General features: G+C 49.3%; 1 protein-coding gene and 1 long non-coding RNA gene across 3 annotated transcripts; both read right to left on the reverse strand.

Moving 5' to 3' along the window:
* Positions 1 to 1,199: 1,199 nt before the first annotated feature.
* LOC115557114 (uncharacterized) lies at positions 1,200 to 4,378 on the reverse strand. The gene is made up of 4 exons (XM_030374704.1): positions 4,354 to 4,378; positions 3,737 to 4,069; positions 2,422 to 2,712; positions 1,200 to 2,318 (listed from the first exon to the last, which is right to left on the reverse strand). The coding sequence occupies exons 1-4, from the start codon at positions 4,376 to 4,378 to the stop codon at positions 2,056 to 2,058; spliced, it is 912 nt and encodes a 303-aa protein (XP_030230564.1). The 3' UTR covers positions 1,200 to 2,055.
* A 150-nt stretch (positions 4,379 to 4,528) lies between these two features.
* On the reverse strand, positions 4,529 to 5,642 carry LOC115538763 (uncharacterized). 2 transcript variants are annotated; one of them, XR_003975528.1, is made up of 3 exons: positions 5,509 to 5,642; positions 5,336 to 5,431; positions 4,529 to 5,101 (listed from the first exon to the last, which is right to left on the reverse strand). It is a non-coding gene; the product is annotated as an uncharacterized LOC115538763 (long non-coding RNA). The 2 variants fall into 2 exon arrangements; XR_003975531.1 differs by lacking the exon at positions 5,336 to 5,431.
* Between the last annotated feature and the right edge of the window lie 14,905 nt (positions 5,643 to 20,547).

Here is a 20,547-nt window from a genome sequence, read left to right on the forward strand (position 1 = left end):
ATCTTTCAGTGATAGAGTTCAGTGATAAAGTTCTAACACACTCGACAACGCTCTTCACTAGTGTCTCCCAATGGGCGTGGCTAGCGGCGGAGCGGGCATGAGTCACCGGGGTTTCCGAATGTTGAATCCCGGGACCCAACAGGTCTAGGATGGGGCGACTTGCAACCTGACAACAGGTTGCACACATAACGCTCTGTGGGGGACCAGGTTGCTGACAACATTTATTTGTCAAACCAACTCAGGTTTGGTTATAACTTCTGTGCCAGTGATAATAAAGTCTTTATCTTTCAAACGTATTTTGTTAAAGTCTTAGAGTGTGGGGTTTAATCCACAACACCACCAGGCCATGTCGTGACCACAGAACTATCATGCGTCTTAATTCATGACAGTGATCCCAATAAAAACCTTTGGGTGGAGGTTTGTCTCTTACTTCCGGGGGTCACAAAGGGTATTTTAAGACCTCAATGTACACTGTAGGCCTACCACTGTGCTGGAAGGCCTGTGTGGTGGTGTGTATACGCTCTCCCTCTCCCTCTCTCCTAATCCAGGCAGCGCATCCCTCCTCTCTGATTGGCTGACAGGTGCAGGTGTTAGGAGCGTCACAAGGTCCTAGCAGAACACTGAGAGTCTGTGGAACAGAACCAGGGGGCTGATCAGTCCTTGTTCTGTGATTCACCTCCCATCCCCTCCTCCTGACACCTCTCCGACGAGTGTGTGTGTGTGTGTCTGTGTGTCTCTCACTCTTGCTCAACCTCTCTTTATCTCCCTCGCTCACTCTCACTCTCGCATCAGAAAGATTGACGGACAGACAGACTGAGCCAAACACAAGAAAGTAAGTAAAAACGAAAATCGATGGACTTTGTGCAACACTTTAGTGTGTGTGAGTGAATGTGCAAGTGTATTTCTTAATTAATTAAGTTCCTAGGGTTTCTTTGTCGGTGATCTGTGTATTGTAACGCTTAAGATGGGGTTTAATAAGCTTCCACGTGTGTGTGTGTGTGTGTGTGTGTGTGTGTGTGTGTGTGTGTGTGTGTGTGCGTCTGCCTGCCTGCGGAGGGCCGGAGGTGTTTCAGCGCAGTAATAAAGTGCGAGTTCCAACGCTCAGCTGTCTGTCTACCATAACTTGTGTGGCAGTGATGATGGTATAACAGCGAGTGACGAGCTGTGGTTGCAGGAATGTAAGACTCGTGTCTCTCAAATTCCAATAAAAAGAAAGCTTTATTGGCATGAGAAATAAACATTTGCATTGCAAAAGCAGGTGAACCATAAAGTAAATAGCATTATTAAATAAGTAAAAAGGTCAGGTATATAGTATAATATATAATATAATAAGTGTAAAACGTTAAATACAAAATATCTATACATATCAAATGTTAGACGATAAAAGTACTATAAAAAGTAAAATGTGCACTATTTATAAAAATTACAAAAATCCAAGTATCATGCATATACTTAAATTACAGATACTCAAAATACACAGTGTTTACATCATGGAGGATGTGTGCAATATAGACATTATTGTGTCGGTCATAGCTCTCATTGGCGGGCCAAATTTTCTGGGCGGGCAAGGCAGAGAAAGGGGAGGTAACTTGGCCCCTTATGAAGACATATGGGGCCAAAATCTGAGCGTCTGAGTTTTCATTTTTCAATAGGCGGAGCAGAATACCTAGTGCTCGTTTTACACCTAACGCCATTTCTAGATACTGGGGCACCATAGGCAGGCTAGGGGAACTCATGTTAATGTTAGAAAAATGTTCATGCCATGGGACCTTTAAATGTGTTAACAGATTGTGACGTACTCAGCTCCTCTGGCAGGCTGTTCCAGAGGGGGGGGGCCATAGGTAACTAAGAGGCCAGTGCCAGAGGACCTGAGTGATCTAGGTGGAGCACCATGAAGAGATGCTCCTGAGGAACCCATAACCTGAAACAGCCATTTGAGGTTGTTTCCATGTTCCATAACTAATATAAATAACTGCTCTCTCGTAGAAATGTTGTATCAAAAGTAAACTTTTGCGATACAAATGCACACCTTCAGATGACCAAAGTGTCCGTTGCTCAACCGAAAGACGGTACGTTCAGCTGTACAGCAGCATCACGACGGGGACAGGACAAATAGGCACCGCTTCGATCCAAACTATCAGAATCAGGTTCTGCTTGTTGACCATGACCATTCCTACAGTTTTTAGTTTTGGTAAATTGGTAAATATTAACTCCAAATGATAAAATCAAGAGAACAAAAACAATAATAAAAGAAACACCTATGGCCTTCCATGTACCATTCCCGAGGACCTCTTCATGATCGCCGGTCAACCAATGGCCTGAACCATAGGAGAGGGGAGAGAGGAGAGTGTTATTCTCAGGACCATTAACATGTTTCTGTGCTCAACAGTCCCATCAAAACAGCTGACTGGAAACACTCACCAAACACTTGGATGGTGTCTCTGACCGCAGGGTGGACGCCTTGCTGCCGGGCCAGACAGGTGTAGCTGCCTGGCTCGGTCACCTTCACCGTCTGACTGATGGAGTAGCGGCCGTCGCTGTCTGAGGAGGCGGCCGGCGGTGCTTCTTCTGCAGGGATCACAGTTCCGTTGGGGGTCTGCCACTCCAGACCGCTGGGCTGGGGCTGGCCTCCTCTGGAGACGCAGGACAGCCGCATCCAGCCGGAGGATGGGGGAGCCTCTACCACCTCCACACTCAACAGAGACTTCACCACTGTGGGCAGGAGGGCGTTAAGTCGTTTAAATTGAGGGCGTTGAGCAGACGCTTTTATCCAAAGCGACTTACAGTAAGTACATTTGTCAGGATAAAGAGAAACAACAATCTATCAGTGGTACAGTAGGGATGTTCATAGAATCGAGTGCCAAGCACTCACAATCGTTAGGTTAACCCATTCCCCGTGCGCAACAAAGGTAGCTAGGATAAGATGCTACACAATGCTAAGAACGTTTTTTAAGTGCGAGGACATAAAACATTCAATAAGTGCGTACATTAAAAGTTGTATCAGCGATTCTACGCCAGAACATAAATGGTCACATTCATCTGATCTTTCCTCACAACCCGCTGGTTTTGCGCTGCGTTCATGATAGGTTTTACTGGAAGCACGAAACGCGGAAGGGAGGGGTGAGCGGGCTCTGTTTGTTTGGGATCTTGCTTCAAATACCAACAGAAGTGACGTCGCCCAACATCGCTGATACAACCTTTAAGTGCCAGGACGTACACAACGTAAAACCTACAATAAGTGCACAACCATGTGTAGCATACTGACCAAACTAAGAGTCGAACTAAACTTATTTAAGTTCTGCCATCTTGTGGCTTCGGAAAATACGATTTCTGAAGCCCGGTGTACCAGCCGACCCACCTGGACCCTGACCCAACACCTACCCCTCTGCCCAGGCCCTAACACGAGACCTACCCCTCTGCCCCGGCCCTAACACGAGACCTACCCCTCTGCCCCGGGCTGGACCCACCTGGACCCTGACCCAATATCTACCCCTCTGCCCAGGACTCTGACCCAAGACCTACCCCTCTTCCCCGGCCCTAACACGAGACCTACCCCCCTGCCCCGGCCCTGACCCACCTGGACTCTGACTCAACACCTACCCCCCTGCCCAGGACTTGAACCAGCCCTCGTCCGTGTGGTACAAAGACAAAGAACCCTTACGGTCAAATTAAACTTAAGGTGCTGTAGGTGAGAGCTGAGAGCGAGAGACTTAAAAAAAACGGACCAATCACTCACCTACAGTCAGCAGAATATCTCCGTAACTTTTGGTCAGTTTCGTAAGAATTACGAACTTATACACTCCACTGTCCGCCTGGGTCACACCGGACAGGACCACAGAGGCGTTACCGGCCTGCAGCCCCCCTGGGAGAAGGTGCACCCTGCCCACATAATGGGGGTCTTGTCCCTCCCGGCCGTTGTTGTAGTCCTTGCCCTGTATATAGAAGAACACCTCCTGCTTCCCTTTCTTCAAGTCAAACGCCTCATCTGTCAGGTCCACCGGGGAATCCAGAGCAAACGTTAGGGTGGCATCTTCTCCCTCTCTGGGGAACACCTCAGTGATGTCAGCACCTGCTAGAAAACACAATTGATGCAACAAGTGTCTCAATAACTACGCTGTATTGAGGCTCAGGGAACGCCCTCTACAAAAACATTATACTCACAGGTCAAAGCAACGCAGGTCCAAATAGCACACAGCAGTACGAGGGCGAGACACGCAACTGACATCTTTCAGTGATACAGCTCTAAAGCCCGCGGTCAATTGTTTTCCTTAGCCACTCTGTGTCTTTTTATATAGTGCGCTGTGGCCACAATTTACCGGGATTTATACGTATAAATTATGCTGAAAATTTTACATTGGATGTGCTTGTTTTCTGCCATGATTGTTGCCTTAAAAAAACGAGTTGCAAATTTGATGAACTCGGAACTCGAATCCACGTGCATATAGCGCGTATACTGTCCACGCACCCACATGTGAAATAGCCAAGTTATACTTAATAATCTGAAGAATGGAGGGGAGACGCAAGGTTCATCTGATACAAAAGATAATTTATTTGTCTACCTTCAAATACACAGAGTATAGCAATTCATGGATCCACAAGTATGCAAGGTGACTTCCTATTCAAGCTACCTTGCTTACCCCGACGAATGCCCTACTTCCTTGGTGAAAAATCCCTGTACAAAAACAAAACATGCTTTTTTCACTGCAAATCACAAGATATAAACTTAACCAAACTATGAAAATAACACTGCACACGCATTAAAAAAAAAAAGGGAATTACACAACTAGAGCGGGATACATTTAGCCACAAGCAGGGGAGGAAGCCAGCAAGCGACAGAGCCACCAACGCTTATTCTAGCATACAAACATACAAACAAAACGACAAAACAACGAGAAGCACCCAAACACCACGACATGCACTAGCATTCAAATACACACGCAGGCACCCCGAGCAGAAGCCTCGAGCAAGTAGTCCAACTTGACAGCTAGCAGAGATTGGACGAGCAGGCCAGGAAGACGAGGAGAGAAGCTCACGACAGCTGGGATATTGGGCCGCACAGGCAAGGGGAACCGAACAGCAACCCCACGAAACGCCACAGACCCTGAGAGGAGTGCATAGTCATTACAATACGATTACACTAATTTATATTATTGACTAGTGGACAGAACACCGACCGTATAGCTGAGAGAGATATAGAGAGCCGGAAGATACAGAGCCGGAACCCAGACAGGACCTCCGCGTCCGAATACTATAAACGCAGCAACGTAATTCTACACTAAGCAACCTTGCTAATTAATCCATATCACTGATCAAACGAAAGGCATCAACAGCCTACCTGAATGCGAGGTCAACAAGTACACGCTCACAATGTTGAGGAGCCAACAACTACACGGCTGTGTTACAATCCCGGAAGAGCAGTACGCCACCGTGGCTAGAAGATAAACAGAACATTCTAACTTCTCCAACTCAGAGAACCAACAGCGTTAGTAGAGGAATCAGAGCGCATACCTGTAACGTTCTGCAACACGGTGCAGGAGGGACAAGAGACAAGAAATCCCCACGAGTGGTCCCAGCAAGATAGGCGAGTGCCTCTCGTGAAACCTGTGCCCTATTTATTCAGCACCGCTGTTAATCTCCCACTTAGGCCTCGTCCACACGAAGCAGATTTCATGGCGAAACCGCAAAGGTCTTGTACGGTTCGTCCTTCCGTCCAGACGAAGACGGCGAATCCGCTGACCGAAACCGTAAACTTCTGAAACCACCATCGGAGGTGGTTTGTTTCAAATCTACCCGGATTCGTATAGACGCCTGAAACCGTAAATCATGACGTAATCGACCCTCTAGCCAATGAATGACTGTTGAGCCCGCGGAGTCTCACCCTTTATGCGCATGCTCGCCTCCTCTTCTTATTTATTTTTCTTCTGTTATGAAAGCCAGATTTACTAAATATCTTCATGATAAGATATTTTCTCTCCCTCCCTCTCTCTCTGAGACCGAGTCTCAGAGAGAGACTCGGTCTCTCTCTGAGACTCGGTCTCAGAGAGAGACCTCTCTCTCTCTTTCTCTGAGACAGAGTTCCTCTCCCTCTCTCTCTCTGAGACCGAGTTTTTCTCTCCCTCCCTCCCTCTCTGAGACCGAGTTTTTCTCTCTCTCTCTCTCTCTCCGACCTTTTCTCGACCATCGGGTAAGGGGGTTGATTTCGTTGGGCGACCCTGTGGGGTACGGCTCCACGCAAAACGTTAATGATCCTTCCGCAGGTTCACCTACGGAAACCTTGTTACGACTTTTACTTCCTCTCTCTCTCTCTTTCTCCGAGACAGAGTTCCTCTCCCTCTCTCTCTCTGAGACCGAGTTTTTCTCTCCCTCCCTCCCTCTCTGAGACCGAGTTTTTCTCTCTCTCTCTCTCTCTCTCTCTCTCTCTGAGAGCGAGTTTCTCTCGCTCTCTGAGACCAAGTTCCTCTCTCTCTCTCTCTCCCCCTGAGACCGAGTCTCTCTCTCTCTCTCTCTTTCTCTCTCTGAGACCGAGTTTTTCTCTCTCCCTCTCTCCTAGACCGAATTTCTCTCTCTCTCCCTCTCTCCCCCTGAGACCGAGTCTCTCTCTCTCTCTCTCTTTCTCTCTCTGAGACCGAGTTTTTCTCTCTCCCTCTCTCCTAGACCGAATTTCTCTCTCTCTCCCCCTCTCTGTGAGACCAAGTTTCTCTCTCTCTCTCTGAGACCGAGTTCCTCTCTCTCTCTCTCTCTCTGAGACCGAGTTCCTCTCTCTCCCTCTCTCTGAGACCGAGTTTCTCTCTCTCTCTCTCTCTCTCTCCCTCTCTCCCTCTGACCGAGTTTTTCTCTCTCACTCTGAGACCGAGTTTACCTCCCTCCCTCTGAGACCGAGTTCCTCCCTCTCCCTCCCTCTCTCTCTCTCTGAGACCGAGTTCCTCCCTCTCTCTCCCTCCCTCTCTCTCTCTCTCTCTCTCTGAGACCGAGTTCCTCTCTCTCCCTCTCTCTGAGACCGAGTTTCTCTCTCTCTCTCTCTCCCTCTCTAACTCTGAGACCGAGTTTCTCTCTCTCTGAGACCGAGTTCTTCCCTCTCCCTCCCTCCCTCTCTCTCTCTCTGAGACCGAGTTCCTCCCTCTCTCTCTGAGACCGAGTTCCTCCCCCTCTCTCTCTGAGACCAAGTTCCTCCCTCTCCCTCCCTCTCTCTGAGACAGAGTTCCTCCCTCTCTCTCTGAGACCGAGTTCCTCTCTCTCCCCCTCCCCCTCTCTCTCTCTCCCTTTCTCCTCCCTCTCTCTCTGAGACAGAGTTCCTCCCTCTCTCTCTCTGAGACCGAGATTCTCTCTCCCTCCCTCCCTCTCTGAGACCGAGTTTTTCTCTCTCTTTCTCTCTCTCTCTCTCTCTCTCTCTCTCTCTCTCTCTCTCTCTCTTTCCGAGACTGAGTTTCTCTCTCTCCCTCCCTCTCTCTCTGAGACCGAGTTTCTCTCCCTCCCTCTCCCCCTGAGACCGAGTCTCTCTCTCTCTCTGAGACCGAGTTTTTCTCCCTCCCTCTCCCCCTGAGACCGAGTCTCTCTCTCCCCCTAAGACAGAGTCTCTCTCTCTCTCCCTGAGACCGAGTCTCTCTCTCTCTCTCTCTGAGACCGAGTTCCTCTCTCTTCCTCTCTCCTAGACCGAGTTTCTCTTTCTCTCCCTCTCTCCCTCTGAGACCGAGTCTCTCTTTCTCTGAGACAGAGTTCCTCCCTCTCTCTGAGACCGAGTTCCTCCCTCCCTCTCTGAGACAGAGTTCCTCCCTCTCTCTCCCTCCCTCTCTCTCTGAGACCGAGTTCCTCCCTCCCTCTCTGAGACAGAGTTCCTCCCTCTCTCTCTGTGACCGAGTTCCTCCCCCTCTCTCTCTGAGACCAAGTTCCTCCCTCTACCTCCCTCTCTCTGAGACAGAGTTCCTCCCTCTCTCTCTGAGACCGAGTTTCTCTCTCCCTCCCTCCCTCTCTGAGACCGAGTTTTTCTCTCTCTCTCTCTCTCTCTCTCTCTCTCTCTCTCTCTCTCTCTCTCTCTGAGAGCGAGTTTCTCTCGCTCTCTGAGACCAAGTTCCTCTCTCTCTCTCTCTCCCTGAGACCGAGTCTCCCTCTCTCTCTCTCTTTCTCTCTCTGAGACCGAGTTTTTCTCTCTCCCTCTCTCCTAGACCGAATTTCTCTCTCTCTCCCTCTCTCCCTCTGAGACAGAGTCTCTCTTTCTCCGAGACAGAGTTCCTCCCTCCCTCTCTGAGACAGAGTTCCTCCCTCTCTCTCTGAGACCGAGTTCCGCCCTCTCTCTCCCTCTCTCCTCCCTCTCTCTCTGTGACCGAGTTCCTCCCCCTCTCTCTCTGAGACCGAGTTCCTCTCTCTCTCCCTCCCCCTCTCTCTCTCTCCCTCTCTCCTCCCTCTCTCTCTGAGACCGAGTTCCTCCCTCTCTCTCTCTCTGAGACCGAGTTTCTCTCTCCCTCCCTCCCTCTCTGAGACCGAGTTTTTCTCTCTCTCTCTCTCTCTCTCTCTCTCTCTCTCTCTCTCTCTCTCTCTGAGAGCGAGTTTCTCTCGCTCTCTGAGACCAAGTTCCTCTCTCTCTCTCTCCCTGAGACCGAGTCTCTCTCTCTCTCTCTCTTTCTCTCTCTGTGACCGAGTTCCTCCCCCTCTCTCTCTGAGACCGAGTTCCTCTCTCTCTCCCTCCCCCTCTCTCTCTCTCCCTCTCTCCTCCCTCTCTCTCTGAGACATAGTTACTCCCTCTCTCTCTGAGACAGAGTTCCTCCCTCTCTCTCTCTGAGACCGAGTTTCTCTCTCCCTCCCTCCCTCTCTGAGACCGAGTTTTTCTCTCGCTCTCTCTCTCTCTCTCTGAGAGCGAGTTTCTCTCGCTCTTTGAGACCAAGTTCCTCTCTCTCCCTCCCCCTGAGACCGAGTCTCTCTCTCCCCCTGAGACCGAGTCTCTCTTTCTCCCTGAGACCGAGTCTCTCTCTCTCTCTCTCTGAGCCCGAGTTTTTCTCTCTCTCTCTCTGAGACCGAGTCTCTCTTTCTCTGAGACCGAGTTCCTCCCTCCCTCTCTCTGAGACAGAGTTCCTCCCTCCCTCTCTCTGAGACAGAGTTCTTCCCTCCCTCTCTCTGAGACAGAGTTCCTCTCTCTCTCTAAGACAGAGTTCCTCCCTCTCTCTCTGAGACAGAGTTCCTCCCTCTCTCTCTGAGACCGAGTTCCTCTCCCTCTCTCTCTGAGACAGAGTTCCTCCCTCTCTCTCTGAGACCAAGTTCCTCTCTCTCCCCCTCCCCCTCTCTCTCTCTCCCTCTCTCCTCCCTCTCTCTCTGAGACAGAGTTCCTCCCTCTCTCTCTCTGAGACAGAGTTCCTCCCTCTCTCTCTGAGACAGAGTTCCTCCCTCTCTCTCTGAGACCGAGTTTTTCTCTCTCTCTCTCTCTCTGAGACCGAGTTTCTCTCTCTCTCTGAGACCAAGTTCCTCTCTCTCTCCCTCCCCCTCTCTCTCTCTCCCTGTCTCTCTGAGACAGAGTTCCTCCCTCTCTCTCTCTGAGACCGAGTTTCTCTCTCCCTCCCTCCCTCTCTGAGACCGAGTTTTTCTCTCTCTCTCTCTCTCTCTCTGAGACCGAGTTTCTCTCTCCCTCTGAGACCGAGTTTCTCTCTCTCCCTCCCTCTCTCTCAGACACCGAGTTTCTCTCCCTCCCTCTCTCTCTGAGACCGAGTTTCTCTCTCCCTCCCTCCCTCTCTGAGACCGAGTTTTTCTCTCGCTCTCTCTCTCTCTCTTTGAGAGCGAGTTTCTCTCGCTCTTTGAGACCAAGTTCCTCTCTCTCCCTCCCCCTGAGACCGAGTCTCTCTCTCCCCCTGAGACCGAGTCTCTCTTTCTCCCTGAGACCGAGTCTCTCTCTCTCTCTCTCTGAGCCCGAGTTTTTCTCTCTCTCTCTCTGAGACCGAGTCTCTCTTTCTCTGAGACCGAGTTCTTCCCTCCCTCTCTCTGAGACAGAGTTCTTCCCTCCCTCTCTCTGAGACAGAGTTCCTCTCTCTCTCTAAGACAGAGTTCCTCCCTCTCTCTCTGAGACAGAGTTCCTCCCTCTCTCTCTGAGACCGAGTTCCTCTCCCTCTCTCTCTGAGACCGAGTTCCGCCCTCTCTCTCCCTCTCTCCTCCCTCTCTCTCTGTGACCGAGTTCCTCCCCCTCTCTCCCTGAGACCGAGTTCCTCTCTCTCTCCCTCCCCCTCTCTCTCTCTCCCTCTCTCCTCCCTCTCTCTCTGAGACGAGTTCCTCCCTCTCTCTCTCTGAGACAAAAGTTTCTCTCTCCCTCCCTCCCTCTCTGAGACCGAGTTTCTCTCTCTCTCTCTCTCTCTCTCTCTCTCTCTCTCTGAGAGCGAGTTTCTCTCTCTCTCTGAGACCAAGTTCCTCTCTCTCTCTCTCTCCCCCTGAGACCGAGTCTCTCTCTCTCTCTCTCTTTCTCTCTCTGAGACCGAGTTTTTCTCTCTCCCTCTCTCCTAGACCGAATTTCTCTCTCTCTCCCTCTCTCCCTCTGAGACAGAGTCTCTCTTTCTCCGAGACAGAGTTCCTCCCTCCCTCTCTGAGACAGAGTTCCTCCCTCTCTCTCTGAGACCGAGTTCCGCCCTCTCTCTCCCTCTCTCCTCCCTCTCTCTCTGTGACCGAGTTCCTCCCCCTCTCTCTCTGAGACCGAGTTCCTCTCTCTCTCCCTCCCCCTCTCTCTCTCTCCCTCTCTCCTCCCTCTCTCTCTGAGACCGAGTTCCTCCCTCTCTCTCTCTCTGAGACCGAGTTTCTCTCTCCCTCCCTCCCTCTCTGAGACCGAGTTTTTCTCTCTCTCTCTCTCTCTCTCTCTCTCTCTCTCTCTCTCTCTCTCTCTCTCTCTCTGAGAGCGAGTTTCTCTCGCTCTCTGAGACCAAGTTCCTCTCTCTCTCTCTCTCCCTGAGACCGAGTCTCTCTCTCTCTCTCTCTCTCTTTCTCTCTCTGTGACCGAGTTCCTCCCCCTCTCTCTCTGAGACCGAGTTCCTCTCTCTCTCCCTCCCCCTCTCTCTCTCTCCCTCTCTCCTCCCTCTCTCTCTGAGACATAGTTACTCCCTCTCTCTCTGAGACAGAGTTCCTCCCTCTCTCTCTCTGAGACCGAGTTTCTCTCTCCCTCCCTCCCTCTCTGAGACCGAGTTTTTCTCTCGCTCCCTCTCTCTCTCTCTGAGAGCGAGTTTCTCTCGCTCTTTGAGACCAAGTTCCTCTCTCTCCCTCCCCCTGAGACCGAGTCTCTCTCTCCCCCTGAGACCGAGTCTCTCTTTCTCCCTGAGACCGAGTCTCTCTCTCTCTCTCTCTGAGCCCGAGTTTTTCTCTCTCTCTCTCTGAGACCGAGTCTCTCTTTCTCTGAGACCGAGTTCCTCCCTCCCTCTCTCTGAGACAGAGTTCCTCCCTCCCTCTCTCTGAGACAGAGTTCTTCCCTCCCTCTCTCTGAGACAGAGTTCCTCTCTCTCTCTAAGACAGAGTTCCTCCCTCTCTCTCTGAGACAGAGTTCCTCCCTCTCTCTCTGAGACCGAGTTCCTCTCCCTCTCTCTCTGAGACAGAGTTCCTCCCTCTCTCTCTGAGACCAAGTTCCTCTCTCTCCCCCTCCCCCTCTCTCTCTCTCCCTCTCTCCTCCCTCTCTCTCTGAGACAGAGTTCCTCCCTCTCTCTCTCTGAGACAGAGTTCCTCCCTCTCTCTCTGAGACAGAGTTCCTCCCTCTCTCTCTGAGACCGAGTTTTTCTCTCTCTCTCTCTCTCTGAGACCGAGTTTCTCTCTCTCTCTGAGACCAAGTTCCTCTCTCTCTCCCTCCCCCTCTCCCTCTCTCCCTGTCTCTCTGAGACAGAGTTCCTCCCTCTCTCTCTCTGAGACCGAGTTTCTCTCTCCCTCCCTCCCTCTCTGAGACCGAGTTTTTCTCTCTCTCTCTCTCTCTCTCTCTCTGAGACCGAGTTTCTCTCTCCCTCTGAGACCGAGTTTCTCTCTCTCCCTCCCTCTCTCTCAGACACCGAGTTTCTCTCCCTCCCTCTCTCTCTGAGACCGAGTTTCTCTCTCCCTCCCTCCCTCTCTGAGACCGAGTTTTTCTCTCGCTCTCTCTCTCTCTCTTTGAGAGCGAGTTTCTCTCGCTCTTTGAGACCAAGTTCCTCTCTCTCCCTCCCCCTGAGACCGAGTCTCTCTCTCCCCCTGAGACCGAGTCTCTCTTTCTCCCTGAGACCGAGTCTCTCTCTCTCTCTCTCTGAGCCCGAGTTTTTCTCTCTCTCTCTCTGAGACCGAGTCTCTCTTTCTCTGAGACCGAGTTCCTCCCTCCCTCTCTCTGAGACAGAGTTCTTCCCTCCCTCTCTCTGAGACAGAGTTCCTCTCTCTCTCTAAGACAGAGTTCCTCCCTCTCTCTCTGAGACAGAGTTCCTCCCTCTCTCTCTGAGACCGAGTTCCTCTCCCTCTCTCTCTGAGACCGAGTTCCGCCCTCTCTCTCCCTCTCTCCTCCCTCTCTCTCTGTGACCGAGTTCCTCCCCCTCTCTCCCTGAGACCGAGTTCCTCTCTCTCTCCCTCCCCCTCTCTCTCTCTCCCTCTCTCCTCCCTCTCTCTCTGAGACGAGTTCCTCCCTCTCTCTCTCTGAGACCGAGTTTCTCTCTCCCTCCCTCCCTCTCTGAGACCGAGTTTCTCTCTCTCTCTCTCTCTCTCTCTCTCTCTCTCTCTCTGAGAGCGAGTTTCTCTCTCTCTCTGAGACCAAGTTCCTCTCTCTCTCTCTCTCCCCCTGAGACCGAGTCTCTCTCTCTCTCTCTCTTTCTCTCTCTGAGACCGAGTTTTTCTCTCTCCCTCTCTCCTAGACCGAATTTCTCTCTCTCTCCCTCTCTCCCTCTGAGACAGAGTCTCTCTTTCTCCGAGACAGAGTTCCTCCCTCCCTCTCTGAGACAGAGTTCCTCCCTCTCTCTCTGAGACCGAGTTCCGCCCTCTCTCTCCCTCTCTCCTCCCTCTCTCTCTGTGACCGAGTTCCTCCCCCTCTCTCTCTGAGACCGAGTTCCTCTCTCTCTCCCTCCCCCTCTCTCTCTCTCCCACTCTCCTCCCTCTCTCTCTGAGACCGAGTTCCTCCCTCTCTCTCTCTCTGAGACCGAGTTTCTCTCTCCCTCCCTCCCTCTCTGAGACCGAGTTTTTCTCTCTCTCTCTCTCTCTCTCTCTCTCTCTCTCTCTCTCTCTCTCTCTCTGAGAGCGAGTTTCTCTCGCTCTCTGAGACCAAGTTCCTCTCTCTCTCTCTCTCCCTGAGACCGAGTCTCTCTCTCTCTCTCTCTCTCTCTTTCTCTCTCTGTGACCGAGTTCCTCCCCCTCTCTCTCTGAGACCGAGTTCCTCTCTCTCTCCCTCCCCCTCTCTCTCTCTCCCTCTCTCCTCCCTCTCTCTCTGAGACAGAGTTCCTCCCTCTCTCTCTGAGACCGAGTTTTTCTCTCTCTCTCTCTCTCTGAGACCGAGTTTCTCTCTCTCTCTGAGACCAAGTTCCTCTCTCTCTCCCTCCCCCTCTCTCTCTCTCCCTGTCTCTCTGAGACAGAGTTCCTCCCTCTCTCTCTCTGAGACCGAGTTTCTCTCTCCCTCCCTCCCTCTCTGAGACCGAGTTTTTCTCTCGCTCCCTCTCTCTCTCTCTGAGAGCGAGTTTCTCTCGCTCTTTGAGACCAAGTTCCTCTCTCTCCCTCCCCCTGAGACCGAGTCTCTCTCTCCCCCTGAGACCGAGTCTCTCTTTCTCCCTGAGACCGAGTCTCTCTCTCTCTCTCTCTGAGCCCGAGTTTTTCTCTCTCTCTCTCTGAGACCGAGTCTCTCTTTCTCTGAGACCGAGTTCCTCCCTCCCTCTCTCTGAGACAGAGTTCCTCCCTCCCTCTCTCTGAGACAGAGTTCTTCCCTCCCTCTCTCTGAGACAGAGTTCCTCTCTCTCTCTAAGACAGAGTTCCTCCCTCTCTCTCTGAGACAGAGTTCCTCCCTCTCTCTCTGAGACCGAGTTCCTCTCCCTCTCTCTCTGAGACAGAGTTCCTCCCTCTCTCTCTGAGACCAAGTTCCTCTCTCTCCCCCTCCCCCTCTCTCTCTCTCCCTCTCTCCTCCCTCTCTCTCTGAGACAGAGTTCCTCCCTCTCTCTCTCTGAGACAGAGTTCCTCCCTCTCTCTCTGAGACAGAGTTCCTCCCTCTCTCTCTGAGACCGAGTTTTTCTCTCTCTCTCTCTCTCTGAGACCGAGTTTCTCTCTCTCTCTGAGACCAAGTTCCTCTCTCTCTCCCTCCCCCTCTCTCTCTCTCCCTGTCTCTCTGAGACAGAGTTCCTCCCTCTCTCTCTCTGAGACCGAGTTTCTCTCTCCCTCCCTCCCTCTCTGAGACCGAGTTTTTCTCTCTCTCTCTCTCTCTCTCTCTCTGAGACCGAGTTTCTCTCTCCCTCTGAGACCGAGTTTCTCTCTCTCCCTCCCTCTCTCTCAGACACCGAGTTTCTCTCCCTCCCTCTCTCTCTGAGACCGAGTTTCTCTCCCTCCCTCTCCCCCTGAGACGAGTCTCTCTCTCTCTCTGAGACCGAGTTTCTCTCCCTCCCTCTCCCCCTGAGACCGAGTCTCTCTCTCTCCCTGAGACCGAGTCTCTCTCTCTCTCTCTCTGAGACCGAGTTTTTCTCTCTCTCTCTCTGAGACCGAGTTTTTCTCTCTCTCTCTCTCTCTCTGAGGCCGAGTTTCTCTCTCTCTCTCTCTCTGAGACCAAGTTCCTCTCTCTCCCTCTCTCCGAGACCGAGTATCTCTCTCTCTCCCTCTCTCCCTCTGAGACCGAGTCTCTCTTTCTCTGAGACCGAGTTCCTCCCTCCCTCTCTCTGAGACAGAGTTCCTCTCTCTCTCTGAGACAGAGTTCCTCCCTCTCTCTGAGACAGAGTTCCTCCCTCTCTCTCTGAGACCGAGTTTTTCTCTCTCTCTCTCTCTCTGAGACCGAGTTTCTCTCTCTCTCTGAGACCAAGTTCCTCTCTCTCTCCCTCCCCCTCTCTCTCTCTCCCTGTCTCTCTGAGACAGAGTTCCTCCCTCTCTCTCTCTGAGACCGAGTTTCTCTCTCCCTCCCTCCCTCTCTGAGACCGAGTTTTTCTCTCTCTCTCTCTCTCTCTCTCTCTGAGACCGAGTTTCTCTCTCCCTCTGAGACCGAGTTTCTCTCTCTCCCTCCCTCTCTCTCAGACACCGAGTTTCTCTCCCTCCCTCTCTCTCTGAGACCGAGTTTCTCTCCCTCCCTCTCCCCCTGAGACCGAGTCTCTCTCTCTCTCTGAGACCGAGTTTCTCTCCCTCCCTCTCCCCCTGAGACCGAGTCTCTCTCTCTCCCTGAGACCGAGTCTCTCTCTCTCTCTCTCTGAGACCGAGTTTTTCTCTCTCTCTCTCTGAGACCGAGTTTTTCTCTCTCTCTCTCTCTCTGAGGCCGAGTTTCTCTCTCTCTCTCTCTCTCTCTCTCTCTGAGACCAAGTTCCTCTCTCTCCCTCTCTCCGAGACCGAGTATCTCTCTCTCTCCCTCTCTCCCTCTGAGACCGAGTCTCTCTTTCTCTGAGACCGAGTTCCTCCCTCCCTCTCTCTGAGACAGAGTTCCTCTCTCTCTCTGAGACAGAGTTCCTCCCTCTCTCTGAGACCCAGTTCCTCCCTCTCTCTGAGACCGAGTTCCTCCCTCTCTCTGAGACAGAGTTCCTCCCTCTCTCTCTGAGACAGAGTTCCTCCCTCTCTCTCTGAGACAGAGTTCCTCCCTCTCTCTCAGAGACCGAGTTCCTCGGAGAATGGGCACTCGCTGGTTAGTTCCCGTTTTCTGGACTGGTTGCAGTAATAATCTCTGACCACGCGGGGCGCCGGCAGGCGAGTCCAGAATGAATGGGAGCCTATGGGGTTTTATCCTCAGAATCCACTTTTCTCACGATGTAATTTTTTGTCAAGTAATTTGAAAGTTGTGTTCAAAAGGATGGGCTAAGATAATAAACTCAGCTGAATATTGCATTTTTTAAGGTCACGTATCTGTTCTAAAAAGGCGTTAAAAAAACACATTGTCTACTGTCAGAGGCATAGATATATTAACTAGATGCCTCGTCCGAGGTGCTGGCCAATACGTCACCACTGGCGGCCATCTTACCACAGTAAGCTGCTCACCGATAACATTGTGTTGGTAGTGATCCAGGAACTTTTTAAATAACCATAACTTGCTCAAATTTCAACCGATTTTCAAACGGTTAGGTTTGTTATAAACGTCAGAGCTGTAGGTATGACACTACATACTTATGAATAATTGTTAGGTTCTAAGAAAAATAGAATAATGGTCTAAAAGAGGTACAAGATTTCCCTTTACAAATATACATCAAGAAAGGCTGCATGTTGAAATCCCCACCCTGTACAGAGATGTATTTATATAATTATTTATAACCATGTGTTTTCATATGAAATGATCATTAAACAGAACAGATAGGTGCAATAAATACACACATGCACGAGGTATTCATGTTATTTATGTAAAACAATATGGGCTACTAAAACTCAGCCATCTATTGTGTTGGTAACTTCACTCAAATCTATCTACAGTCAAGTATGCATTTAGACAAATACGATAAAATTTGAATATAATATGTGCAACCTTTGTGGCTGTTCAAGACACACTGAAGCCATGATGCCACGGTTGCCACCATAGGTTTGCAGAGAACAATATACAATATGCACACTGAAGGCATGATGCCACCATAGGTTTGCAGAGAACTATTTACAATATGCACACTGAAGGCATGATGCTACCATAGGTTTGCAGAGAACTATATAAAATATACACACTGAAGGCATGATGCTGTAAAAAGTGTAAATGCCCCCACATCCTGTCAAAGTCCTCACTCCTGAAGTGGTCACTGCAGAGCAGTGTCCTGTCAGAGGCAGCAAAACCGTCCCTTCTTAGGGCAATTTCCCACTTTATCCTCATCGCTCTGGCTTTGGGAAACCTTAAAAAAGTGAGAAATGCACCCAGATATATTAATTATTGTCAACATTTTCAATCAGTATTAACCACACTAAAAACGATAAAAAAGGTGTCCAAAATTCCATTCAGTGATTGTGTCAAACATATTCTAGAAAAGCCTTGTGTCAACAACAATCTAGCAATACTATTATGGCATACTAGCCCCGCTGTTCCTGTGTAACAGGACCTGTATTGTATATACTTCCACAAAGTAACTAACTCTTATCCTAAAAATAAAAGTCATAATATTGTAATATCCTACAGTCGAAAGGTGATCCCAAGGGTGCTAGTTTCGAGAGTTGGCAGATTAACGCATCCGTAGGCTGCACAAAAGTCTGGCATCTTCACTTGTCAGCAATTTCCTGTAGAATTCATAATGTAAGACAAACAAACCTGATTGGAAATCATGTGCAACTTCAGATCAATCATGTTCAACTTAAATTAATAAAAGTCTTTAATTATATTAAATAGAAATTCTGCCTCTCCCATCGATGTAAAATGACTGGGTAGCTATAGCCTACCCGTGATACACAACTAAGCTGCACGATTTAGTCGTTTTTTCGGAGAGAAAAACTGCAATTTAAATATGTTCAAGCATCCAGAATTATAACCACGTTAATAACGTTTGTAAGAAACCAAACCATTTGTAAATCCGTCAAGATTTCAGCGAGATAAGAGTATTAGCGTTTGTGCAGATCACTTACGTCCGCTACAACAGATTCCACCAGAAAGCTTTACTGTGGTAAGATGGCGGCCTATGGTGACGTTCTAGACGCCGCCGTAGGGCATCTGTTTCCCAATGTCAAGGAAGCATGCTCGACGGCCGCCCTTTTAAGGACGCTACGTCATAGAACGCCGACAAGCACTGTTCCAATCTTGAGGACACTCGAAAGCGGCGCCATTTTCGCATCCTTTGTTTTTGGGAATTCCGAGATTTTTCAAGGATGCATCGCTGCATTCTAGACGAGCCCAAACTACCCACAATCCTCTGCGTTCACACGCTGCACGGGATATTAATGAAAATGGCAGAGGGAAAGCAGTGCACGTAGGCTAGACCGTCCCATTTCTTCGGCCTTCGGAGTGTCCTTCGCGGTCTACGAAGGCTGCATCCTTCGAAGGACGCGGCCTACGAAGGATGCGTCCTATGAATTGGGACACAGCCTATAATATCTATGGTCAGAGGTACTGCTTTACGGCAGTTTCTGAAGCACTTCGGCACTGCCGCATTTCCCTTTTCCCGCAACGGGAACCCCAGCTGTTGGAGGTATGGCTTTTTAATACACTAGTTACAGAGTTTTAGTGAGCTAATGTAAAAAAAAAAAAATGCGTGAATGTTTTACACATGTATGTTACAAACAGAGAGTGTTATTTTTTAATCCTCACTAGTGCCGATGATAAAGCTTTTTTTTTAGTAAAGATTATGAGCCATTTCTTTCTCCTAAAATAGAAACCTGGGGCCGTATTCACAAAGGATCTTAGGGCTAAAAGTAGGTCCTAACTGGCGAATTTAGGAGTAACTCCTAAAAATAATGGGCGTGTCACTCTTAAATTTAGGACTCCTAACTTTTTTCACCAAGAGCAATTCACAAAGTATTTTAGGCCTAAAAGTAGCACCTAAGTCTAGGAGAGCTTAAAAGTCCTCAAGAGGACTCCTAACTCAGTAAGACCTATTCACAAAGAATCGTAAATTCCTGCGAGACGAAATGTTAGGGTATTAAACTTGTTGTGGAGTTAATCGCAATGCAATAACATCCCCGACTAACAGGAATAATCAGATTAGTCCCGAAATAAAATGTTTGGCCACACTACGTTATTTAGCAACAGGGGAAATGCACCTTTGCAATGCCGACGATTTATTATATCGCAACCATCAGTCAGCCGTGACATAAACTTTCCTTTGGACATTCAACAATTACACAGGATCAAAGCCAACTTTATGGCAATTGCAGGTATGCCCGGTGTGGTCGTTGCTATTGACGGGACGCACATAAAAATAATTGCGCCATCAAAAGACGAGGACGTGTTCGTCAATAGGAAGAAAGTGCATTCCATCAACACGCAGGTTGTTTTTGATGCAAATTTTAACATAGCATACTTGTTGCAAAGTGGCCTGGATCTCCATGATTCGCGCATTTTAATGGAGAGCGGTCTGAGGCAGCTTTTTGAGATGTACCAGTTGGGTGTCACTTGCTGGGAGACAGTGACTATCCATGCAAGACGTGGCTCTAGACACCCTACCTCAATCCACAACCGGGAGCACAGTTAAAGTATAATATGTAAGTGATTACGCATATTACGTTTAGTCCTACGTGTAAAACACATCGTATTGGCTCTTTGACGCCTTTTATTTGTTGAATCCATATTTATTATTGTTTACTAGGGCTGTAACGATACACAAACTCACGATTCGGTTTGTATCACGATTTTTGACCCACGGTTCGATACATCCCACGATTTTTTGAAATTTAAAAAGCATTTTATTTAAACAACACTTATATACCAATTAACTTAATGTAACATTTAATAACAAATAATTTGGAACACTGAACAGATTTGAACAGAAAGAATACTATTAAAGTATAGCTAAATGAATAAAGAAATAACGTGTGGGAGGATGCTTTTTTCAACTGTTTGGTTGTTTTAGTCAAATATCCTTATTAGCACTTCTTATTAGGCTATGTAGCTTAAATAATGACATAATCAGGCCGTATAGAATGCAACATGTTTAATAGCCTAACTTTCAATAGATGGAGAAAAACCTGAATGTCATGAACGTCGCAATAACGAGGCGTTACGAGTAGCATATGTGTGTGCGCCAGAATGGCAATGTGCGTATGCGTGTGTGAGTGACGTCAGCGAGTGAGTGGACGAGCGAGGAGAGCGAGCGGTAGCGCGTGTGTCTAGTGAAGAAGCGAACGAGTCCGGTAGAATAAAGTACCCGTCCTGTCAATAATCGGTGGCCGCTTCATTCCGACCTATAAGCAGAAAAACTGCCAGTCAAATCACACAAAACACTAGAGACAGGATCACACAGGCCCCCTCTGGATAAATGTCGTTCATATCGCATATGAGCACTTCGACGGCTGTGGAGAAATGCGATCCTCCGTAGCCACGGAGGATTGCAGTCGCATACTTACGGCATCGATAGGAGGGGGCGCTGTCAGCAGACTATTATTTAGACAAATTATTAGCAAATTTCAATCGGACTATTTGACCGCAGAGTTAGAAAGGGCGTATCGCGCTTCTGCCTTCTCACACCGCGAGACAGGTTCGTGGCTTTGAGTATCGCGATTTTCGGTTTGATACGCGTATCGTTACAGCCCTATTGTTTACTGATTTCTTCCATATATGCTAGAGCACACAAACAAACACGAAATGTTGTGGAGAGAGGAATTGGGCAGATGAAACGTCGGTTCATGTCCTCCACGGCAAAATACGCCTCACCCCAGAGAGGGCAAGCACACTCATTACTGTATGTGCCATTCTACACAACCTCTGCAAGCGGAGGAACATTCCACAGCCAGACGTTGATGATGATGATGATGATGATGATGATGATGATGATGATGATGATGATGATGGCGATCAACATGACAATGAATTTGGCC

Source organism: Gadus morhua, chromosome 2 (assembly GCF_902167405.1).
Source record: "Gadus morhua chromosome 2, gadMor3.0, whole genome shotgun sequence".
In the NCBI taxonomy this organism is placed as follows: Eukaryota; Metazoa; Chordata; class Actinopteri; order Gadiformes; family Gadidae; genus Gadus; species Gadus morhua.